The sequence below is a fragment of the Anneissia japonica genome, unplaced genomic scaffold (assembly GCF_011630105.1).
Source record: "Anneissia japonica isolate Jap-2015-1 unplaced genomic scaffold, ASM1163010v1 scaffold2003_len1103335_cov173, whole genome shotgun sequence".
Taxonomy (NCBI): domain Eukaryota; kingdom Metazoa; phylum Echinodermata; class Crinoidea; order Comatulida; family Comatulidae; genus Anneissia; species Anneissia japonica.
The window spans coordinates 779,003-789,399 of record NW_022758706.1 but is presented as its reverse complement, the minus strand read 5'-3'; the positions used below and the strand labels follow the sequence as shown (position 1 = coordinate 789,399).

The 10,397-nt window shown below is 33.0% G+C and overlaps 1 protein-coding gene and 1 non-coding gene across 3 annotated transcripts; both read left to right on the top strand.

Annotated features, from left to right (window-relative positions):
• Positions 1–1,885: 1,885 nt before the first annotated feature.
• Positions 1,886–10,063, top strand: LOC117125385 (protein phosphatase 1 regulatory subunit 36-like). Of its 2 annotated transcripts, none has more exons than XM_033271884.1 (15): positions 1,886–1,987; positions 2,218–2,285; positions 2,982–3,065; positions 3,673–3,797; positions 4,322–4,388; positions 4,608–4,706; positions 5,234–5,374; positions 6,051–6,176; positions 6,545–6,703; positions 6,788–6,817; positions 7,328–7,417; positions 8,219–8,278; positions 8,641–8,745; positions 8,859–8,908; positions 9,549–10,063. In XM_033271884.1, the coding sequence occupies exons 1-15, from the start codon at positions 1,964–1,966 to the stop codon at positions 9,617–9,619; spliced, it is 1,299 nt and encodes a 432-aa protein (XP_033127775.1). In that variant the 5' UTR covers positions 1,886–1,963; the 3' UTR covers positions 9,620–10,063. The 2 variants fall into 2 exon arrangements, with proteins under 2 accessions (XP_033127775.1, XP_033127774.1); XM_033271883.1 differs by lacking the exon at positions 8,219–8,278 and adding an exon at positions 7,736–7,795.
• Positions 2,335–2,407, top strand: Trnav-uac. The gene has a single exon. It is a non-coding gene; the product is annotated as a tRNA-Val (tRNA).
• Positions 10,064–10,397: the final 334 nt, after the last annotated feature.

The following is a 10,397-nucleotide window of genomic DNA, read 5'->3' as shown; positions in this document are numbered from 1 at the left end:
ATATATATATTTATATATCTTTTTTTTAATTTGCATAAATAATGCTGTGATTGTAATTTTAAATGACATTTTATTATCTGTAAATTTGTGATCATCTTTTTTAAGATTATATAAAATAATAACTGCACTATGTTATGTTACTAATACTATAGAGTACTACACAGTGTAACATCACGATACAATGTGATACTATTCCGTTGCTATCGTTGCAAAAAGCGTCCAACCGGACACGATTTTATTCACTGACACACCATTGATCCCAATTTCTAACGTAATTATTAAAATGTTTTATCTTACTTCTTTGTAAATTTTAATTGACAATTAAATGTGTGTTCGATAACTAATATAATGTGAGCTTTCGTGTTTTAAGTACATTTTGATGGTATAATATTAGATTTTAAAATACCTATTCCAGAAAGCCTATGAAGTCATTCAGGCGTAATGAATGGTAGCCAACGTCTGTTGACAACAGAGAGCGCCACCTGGCGTCGTGACGACACGACTGTGGTACTCTATAACAACAACAATAATAATACAGTAATGCCATGGATACCTCCATGGTAATACAACACTGTACACTAATAGGATATACCAACCTCTGCAACATTTTCTAGTTTTCCCTGAGAGTACATCTTGCATCCTCGTTTGGATAACAAACAAACCCCATCTACCAGGCCAGTGTGAAGTAGATTCTCTGAAATGAATACATTATTATATTAATTAATATAACACTAATTAAAATAATTTATTAAAAGATAGGGGCCTTTGGGTTTACGGTTGTTTTGGCCCAGAGCCAATTCGGTTCGGCCCTGGACGGTTCGGCCCTGGACAGTTCGGCCCTGAACAGTTCGGCCTTGGTCTTTTCGGCCCAGGTCATTGCGGTCCTGCATTGTTTTCAGCCTTTGTAATATGTACAGCACAGCTAAATATTTTGACAACTTTTGAACATTTGGTTATTTTTTTCCCTACAGTATCATCGATACATTTTTGTCAATGAGATCTATGTCAAAGAATAATTTAATACTTTTCCGTATCACTTATTGTTTATATTTTTATGAGATAAAAGAGATCTTTCTACAAATTGGCTGAGGCCTATATTAAAATGTTTCTATATTGAATTGAAATAGTCTTGTCGTGTCTTTTTTCCTATAAAATAAGAAGATATCTTACATACTGCATTTCAATTACTTGTTCAACAAGTAAATGTTCTAAATATGATTAACAAGTTTTCCTTGAAACATGAGCTTTTGTATAGGATTTTACTGTATAGAAATTAATCCATGTTGCTTGGTTGGACCTCTTGACCAGTCTTTTCAACCTCATGGGTTACTTGGCCCAAAAAGACCTGAGTCAAATCAACTCTGATTCATTGTAGCCTATATTATTCTTTCTTTCGGGAACAGGTCAAAACGGCAAAAAACAAAAAAATTCTAGCCTACAGCCTAGCTGAGTTTGGCCGTGCCCTTCCCTCCTATCCTGGGCTAGAACCAAGGATTCTTTTTGGATAGGACCATTTTTTTGGTTTAGCCTAGGGCCTAGCCAGGCCTATCTACGCGGGCCGTGCCCGTGGCAAAGGGGCGTAGCGTAGGCCTAGGGGCCGGCTACAGACCTTCTCAATATTTCGCTAATTAAATCAAGATTACCAATCTAAAATATTGTCAAAAAACCCGGTAATGTTTTTCAATACCTGTGAGAAATGATTCCCAAGAACTACATGCTTTTTGAGTCATTTAAATCAACAACTACACTAAGCCTATCTATCCTCAGGGGCTAGGCTAGGCCATAATCAAAAGTTTGGCCTGCTTGCTGACAGCGGGAATGAGCATTTTCAGATCGTTCCAGACCGCACTAATCAAAATAAGGCTGTCAACCAATATACCGCCCTCAAGAGGTTGCTAAGATAAATGTAATTTGTGTACCTGTGAACTGTGGCTAGCTGTTCGACGCTTTCACGTCATTTAGAATGGCAAAACAGGAGCTTATAAGCGTAAGTTTACGTATTTTATTAAATGTAACGTATTTTTCTGGTACATTGTTTACAAATTCAGCTTTTTGGAAGATGTCATTAATGTAACTAACGTTTATTGAATTTTTTTTTAGCCCCGACAGATGAGATAGCGACGGTTTTGTTCTGCGCCCTATCCATCACAACGTACCGCCTAAACAGTCCCTTAGTTCAATGATTTTTAATCTCAATCAAATATGTTTATTCTTTAGGCACCAAACCCAGTCAAGGGCCATTGGTACTGGAAGGACGAAACACAAACATTGGAATTTCAAGCAAAGTATGAAATCGGTATTGATAGTCTTTAGAGAAGAAGTAGGAAGCATATGGGTTTCGTGGTGTAGTGGTTATCACGTCTGCTTTACACGCAGAAGGTCCCCGGTTCGAACCCGGGCGGAACCTACTTTTTTTTTTTATATCTATATTTATTTGCATATTGTAAACCGGTGTAGGTAGTGCATTTTATTTTAATAATTTAGAAAAAAAAATTTTTTTTTTAGAAATATTTAACGATCAAAACAAATTTTATTGCTGATTTACAAACTTTCAAGATTTCATTTTGTCATACGTAGCATGATATTTGTTGTACTGGATGCAAGGATATGATAAATAGGTATATATTACAAAAAGCACTTTAAAATAGACCTGTTTTAAACCAAATTCTGTGTGACAGATTTATGTGATGTGCCCAAATATGAGCATGAACATGTCATATTACACCCAAATAATGGTGAATGGTTGTCACTCCAAAAAATATAAATCAATATAAAAAACTCATTACTTACGTTTATCAAATTTTATTTGGCAAACAAAATCTTTGTTTGTCAAATAAAATGGTATAGTGTGGACAGAGCATTGGTCCACTAGGAAGGAATAAATTTTTTTATATTGATTTATATTGTTAAAAAGAGTGACAGTTTCACCAGCAGTATTTTATGTGTTTATACACTTTAAGTTTTCTTTTTTTGTTTCCTAGCATAAGCCATAGTATCAATGAAAAGGACAGAAAAAGTCGAAGGTCAAAAAATATCACATTTGCTGATGCAGGGAAAAAAGACAGGTGAGGATATCATTTACAAATGTTGATTTTGAATAGATTTCCATTGCTTGTTGTTTCTTTCCTCCATGCATATACTGAGACAACTATACACAACTACAGTATTGTATGTTGTCTCAGGTATATAATAATAATAATAATAATAATAATAATAATAATAATAATAATAATAATAATAATAATAATAATAATAATAATAATAATAATAATAATAATAATAAGTTTGCCTTATATAGCATATTATGCCAAAGCCTCAATGCACTTAACAAATGAAGCTGAAAATACTGGAAGAAAAAATTTAATGCTCAACAGAAATTTCAAATACAATATTATATAGAGTAGAACCCCTATTAATTGCACACCTTAGGGACCCAAAAAAGTGTCCCTTTAGTAGGGGTGTCCCCTAAATAGGAGTTGGCTGTAGTGTTAAAAGGTATACTTCCCCTTGTTTCATAGCCAAAAAAGTTTCCCCTTAATAGAGGTGTCCCCGTAGTAGTGGTGTCCAAAGGAGGGGTTCTACTGTATATAAATTTTAACTTATTTTCATAATTCTTTCACAATAAAATTATTTTAATATTATTGCAAAGTGTGTATTTTGTTTGCATACTAGGGCTACACCAGTAAAAATTGAAAAAGGTCAGGGAGCAGGAGGCAGAGGTCATCGTGGACTGACAAATAAATCAAGCGTAAAGGGTGGAGCAAAAGAAACAACTGTCACGCTTGAAAGAATTAAAGGTTGGTTTGTTGTACAACTGATTTTTTAAGACACAAAAAACATATTTGGCGAAAACAAAACTCTGGAAGGGTTAATGAGATACAGATTTTTAAATAATTAAAAACTGGGGAAAAATGGGCGTAACCACCTTTTTTTCACCTTTTACCCCCATATTTTAAGTATTCAAAAATCTGTATCTCATTAACTGTTTTTCGTCAAATATGATTTTTGTGTCTTATAAAGATCAGTTGTACATCGTATCAAAAATTGTTTTTCCTCCGAAGCCTGACTTTAATTTAATCACTTGTTTAATTATATTTAGCAATACACTAATAATAATTATATATATATATATTGTATATATCATATATAATTCTATGGGATCATCAAAAATCCCATAAAATTCAAGTTAAAAGCGTGATGGCTTGTATAACTTTCTACGGACTTTGTTTTTTTTAGGCATATATGTAATTGGTTAAATATTTTTTTAATCTCTCATTATTGTTATTCATTATAAAATTGCTAATATTTTGTGTTTCTCTAGATGTTACACTTGCATGTTTGAATGAAGTTAATTTTTCAACTGAGCTTTTTGAAATGAGTTTATTAAGGTAAGGTTGACCTAATTAATTGATTTTGATTAAACTTTGATCAAAATATACCTGTCCATTTATTTTACCTGATGAACATGCTTTATTGCGTTTATACCCTATTTATTGATAAGGTTCATTCATCATTTTGAATTATTCAGGGCTTTTTTCATTCAATAATAGTTCAGAATAATATGTATTTGATTCTTATTATTGTCTGTAATGTTATTTTTATTTTAGTCTTGAACAGTTTGATGGCTTTTTACTGGGACTTCTTAACTACTTTGCATCATTCTTTGACAAGATTGCTCTTGAAAACAAACCAAAGCCAATGACAACGTAAGTACCACAATTTAATTTTACTTAGTCTGCATTTTATCTGGTAGAACAGGGGTGAGCATAAAAAACTTCAATGTTTACAGTGTGCTTCTAAAAACCTTCATACACTGCTTTTATAATACTTTATTCTCAGTTTTAATATTACATTTTACAGATGATCAGTGTCAGGCCATAAAAACAAGTGTTTTCTAGTCAGATATGTTTGGCAGGCCACACTCATAGGGTTTTATTATTCATTTTCACCAGCCACAAAAAAATTAATGACAAGTTGCACTTGCCCACTTGTGTGATAGAACCTTGAAAAATTCAATCAAAACTGAATTGCTTGTTTAAATAGATTAAATAAGTTATCAATTCACAATGAGATACAGATTGAAACACTTAAGTTTTTGCTGATATACTGACTTTTTATTACAAAAAAAGCTTAAATTGATTGCCAGCCAATTAAAGACTCTATTTAGGAATGATTTTTATGAGAAAAAATATATTCAATTGATAGCTATACTCATTTTGTTTCTTAAAAATAGGGAACCGAGTCAGAAGGAAAAGAAGGAAATGGCGAGCATTATTGGGAGGATGGAAGCCACGCAGAAATGCTTGGCACAAAGTTACTGTGTTCTTGTCTTGGGATTAGGACTACAAAACCACCATCACATGGCTTGTGGAGGGTAAGAAATTCAATAAGCCATTTTACATTCTTTCTTACTTAAATACTTCGTATTTGTACAGTATTATGCTAGGGCTTGATTAAAATTTTATGTTCTTGTGACTACTTGTTGTCAATCTGCTCTCCTTGTGAAGTTATAGTGCAAGGTATTTTGGAAGAAATGTTTAAGCCATTGGTCTTCTTTATACGAGATGGCCATGTGCATAATAATTAAAGCAGGCAGTGTGCTCTTCAGAAAGAATTGGGGGGGGGGCGGACAGGGGTGGGTGGTGTGTCTCTGAGCAATGTTTCTCCCATAGCTGTGGCTGCCATAGGTCCTAACAAGTCAGCCCAAAATTTATACAGTAGTCACCACTATTAGACACCTCTGTCCTGGGATGGCTGAGACTCAACTGGTGCTGGACAGGGTACATTTTGATAGATCCCTGCTCAGCGACGAGGGCGTGTCCCCATACTGCGGTTTGGGTGCTGGCTTGGATTTTCTTTTTTTTCTTTTTTTATTTTCCAGTTACATCTACTGACTTGTTCTGCACATAGAGAATCGTAGTTTGCGCAATATAATTGAATAACCTTTAACCTTTAACCAATTAATGGGATACTTTATTGGTGGTCTTTTAATTCTGTGGCCACACATCTATTAATGTTAATCATATTTCATCATCATTTATCACTTGTAGAAGTCGAGTTTCGTCAACGTACAGAGATAGACTGATGTATGAATCCTTGTATAAGTTCTGCGTATATGTTGTGTGGATAGCATTTAGAAGGAAAGACTATGATGTCATACACAAAGAGGTTGGGAGGTAAGATGTATAGTCGGTAAGATTATATCTGCCAGGCCTCACACTAAATTGGAATTTATGATGTAGTACGCACTGATTCATTTAATGCCATACTCCCATATTCAAATCTCATAAAAATAACAAATATATGTTTGTCTTCACAAGAGTTGATTGATTAATTGTTTTAATTGGTTTATTTATTAATTTATTGATTAATTGGTTGATTGATTAATTATAATAAATAGTTAATTCTAATGCATTATTTATGTTAATTTATTAATGAGTTATTTTATAGTGTAGTCTAATTTTCTGAATGATTGCCATTTTCTAACATTTCTTTCTAAATTTCGCTCTATTTAAATAATCTTCTTTTGCCAAAATTTTAACAGAATTCTAAGATCAGATGTCTTCAACCCAGCACTTCGTGTCAAGAATGCCCCACCAGAAGATGACCTCGCCGAGCAAGATAAAAAATTGCAAACAGAGATCGACTATGAAACATGGAAGAAGGATATACTAACCCCAGCTGAGCACAGAAAACTTAAACCGTAAGCAACTTTGTCAAGTATACATGGAAATCTCCAATAACACAAAATTGCTGTAATAATTTATTTTTCTTTTTTTTATTTTAGAAAACGGCCAGCCATCACTTCAATTATTAAGTAAGTACAAATATATAAGCATGTATAAAGGGTAAAAGTAGGAGAATAATGCATAACTTGCAGCATCATTGTTCTGAATTGCGTATGGTCCTGGTCCGTGACTACCTAGCAGCCGTAAAGAGGCGTTTATAGTAGCTACACGTTCGTATCATTCCACAAGGACGTGGGCTGAACCCCCTATTCTTCCGAAAGATGCAATGGGTTCTTTAAAGTGCACACGAGCCAGATGTATGCACTGGGCCTACATATTATGTCCTTATCAGAGAAGACTCGGTTCTACCAAGCAAGCCCTGGGCGAGGAGCCGCTGTAACCAGCGCCGATGTTAAGGCTGTAGCTAGCGGTGCCCCTGCTGTACCGCTCAGCCACTCGACTTGCATATAAGCATATAATTGTATATTAATTTGTGTTTGGTTACATGTTCTTATTGTCCTCAATTACATGAAGCATTATAGTTGAATATTAAATAACAACAAGGTGATTAAACTTTTGTTATCTCTTGTAACTTTTAGTCAAAGATCGCCGATGTTGGTGTCAGTGCTCCCAACTCCAAAAGAAGAATCCAGCTGGCTGTTTCAGAGTCACAGACCAAATACATCTGGGTAATATAATAATAATAATAATATATAGCAATTGCTTCAGTCAATTGTTAAATGCTCCTTTCAGTGGCCGATTCAGGGATGTGGCGAAAGGGGCACACGTCCCCCCTCCACCCTGGCAGCAACCAAAACTTAACAAAATAAAGTGACTAAGCTCTACTGTTACTATCTACTACTACTAATATAAAATATAATCATTATTATTATTTTTATACTATTTTGATTGTTATTTTATTGATATAAATTGTATAATGTAAAAAGAATGGATTGCAAATGCATTTAACATTAATGTTATTATTTTTACCATTTTATTATTATTAGGAATATGAACATACAAGATCATGGAGAGAAGATTGTTTTCGGTACAAGGCTCTCTAAAAGGTGGGTTTTAATCTTTAATATGTCTTACAAAAATAACCTTACGATTATATAATACTGTAATAATAATAGTTTTTGGTTGTAGATTAATATTTTTAGTGCCTAGCACAGGAAGTTGCAAACTGCTTTACCATCACTTTTGGTTGCTACAAACCTCAACATAATATGTGGTTTTGGTTTTGGTTTCCGTTCCATCTTTACACTTGCCTCATAGCGCTTAGAGACTTTTTGTATTTTGCGCTCTATAAAAGTGACTAAGCTCTACTGTTACTATCTACTACTACTAATATAAAATATAATCATTATTATTATTTTTATACTATTTTGATTGTTATTTTATTGATATAAATTGTATAATGTAAAAAGAATGGATTGCAAATGCATTTAACATTAATGTTATTATTTTTACCATTTTATTATTATTAGGAATATGAACATACAAGATCATGGAGAGAAGATTGTTTTCGGTACAAGGCTCTCTAAAAGGTGGGTTTTAATCTTTAATATGTCTTACAAAAATAACCTTACGATTATATAATACTGTAATAATAATAGTTTTTGGTTGTAGATTAATATTTTTAGTGCCTAGCACAGGAAGTTGCAAACTGCTTTACCATCACTTTTGGTTGCTACAAACCTTAACATAATATGTGTCCAAAATTTGATGTCATTTGTCTTTGATCGTTTTAACACTAAAGTATGTATTTAAAAAAAGAAATTTTTTATTTGCACCTTCTATTCCAGAGAGAAAGGCGTGGTAGGACTTCCTGTGTATTTATATTAATTATTATTATTATTATTATTATTATTATTATTATTATGTGTTTTGTGATTTTTGTAATTAATAGGGTTGGCATATTGGGTGAACATTTAAGTGGTTTTAATCCTAACACACTTGCGGCTGTAGGCTCAGAACATGATGAAGAACACGAAGAAACAGAATCAAGAAGAGAGTAAGACAAAGTTTGTTTTCACATCTAACAGCAAGTACATTCTAATTTCACTCTAAAAAGTTCTTTATTAATCCAATATTTTACTTATAAAATGTTTACTTTATTCTCAACAGGTCAATATTTGGAAGCTCGGGTTCAAAGAGTGGCACCCCAGCAAACCGAGGTAAATCATTATTTTGATTCCTTACACCATACATCAAGATAAATGGTCTTGGGTGTATGCAAGGGGGGAGTGGGGTGGAGAAGGTCGTACGACCCCCCCCCCCCCAATTTTCAAAGGTCCACATTTTTTCCAAAGGCATTTTTTTCTAGGGCTTTTTCACAATAACTTAAATGAAAAAGCATTGATGAGGTACCATCAATGAGTCCAAAGACCTTGCAAATTCCATGACGTAATATATCTCAATTCCAGCAATTCTGAAACTGAGCCTGCCATCCGCTTCAAGCTGGTGGCACTGTAATCGATTTTCCTGTCTCCCATTGAAAAGGTCCAAAAAATTATGATCACAACCCACCCAGAAAAAATCCTGGATACACCCCTGATGTAGTTATTAATAAAATCCAATACAATGCAGTGTCAGGCTTATATTCAATAGCAATAAATAATCTGAAACAGTAAGTTATAATAGACAAACAATTTGAAATTACATTTAATATCATCACTATTATATTATCATTATTACTATTGTAATTATTTGTTGTTATTTTTATTTTAGTTTTTGTTGTTGATAAAAAAAAAAATATTAGTAGAGTATTATAGTATAATAGTAATATTACAGTGGTGAATGTGTTTGTGTTCGCAGGTTTGAGTCGACAGCTAACTGAAGTATCCCATGCAGTGACTGATGTGTTCTCTGATGTTGATGAGGACTAGGAATCTATCTCCTATTATTCATACCATTATGTCCTAACTGTCAACTGTTCATTTGGGCATATTTGGCTGTCCATACAATACCGTCCATTAATAAAATTTATGCTCAGAATACTGCCCCAATAACAACATTCCAACAATTGTCCAAATACACTATTACTGTAATGCAAATTCCCTATGTTACCACCATTGAGGTGTTATAGTAATAATATTTCTATGCTTAGGCGAGATTTTTTTTAGTGAACCTGCCGAACGCAAGTATTAATGATTTTGAATAAAATAAAAATTTTAGTTTTGGCCAATCAGCGCACCCGCTGCCATGGAAAATGGAAATTTCAGAAAAAAAAAAGAAGGTTTTTCTTTATTTTTATTACGCCCACCACTGCCTTGAAATCTCCAAAGATAAGATATGTATATTTCTTTCTAATTATATAAATTTTAAGCATTTAACCATCCCATTTTACATTCACCAATAAAATTTTATTTTTATTTTCTTCTTGATCTGCATATTTTTTGGCAAAAATATTTGCTAAATAAGAAAACAAAATTGTATTTTTATTTTTATTCCACCCTCCTCTGATAATCTTTAAAAAAGTATGTAGGGAAACAAGGAATAAAAAGCCTAGGCTTACCATTAAAAGCAGCTCAATTGAAGAGAAATAATATTTATAAGTATTTTCTAATATCCTGAACAAACTAAATAATTAAACACTTTTCCTTTTGCTAAGTATTTCTTAAAGTATGCAAATTTATAACATGTTTTTGAGTTGTTTTTCTAATT

What these genes read in the sequence shown, in the direction of transcription:
- LOC117125385 (XM_033271884.1), top strand. Translation starts at nt 1,964, where the DNA reads ATGGCAAAACAGGAGCTTATAAGC. An exon ending in CAAAACAGGAGCTTATAAGC is followed by an intron (nt 1,988 to 2,217) that starts GTAAGTTTACGT and finishes TTTATTCTTTAG; the next exon opens with GCACCAAACCCAGTCAAGGG. An exon ending in CACGCTTGAAAGAATTAAAG is followed by an intron (nt 3,798 to 4,321) that starts GTTGGTTTGTTG and finishes GTGTTTCTCTAG; the next exon opens with ATGTTACACTTGCATGTTTG.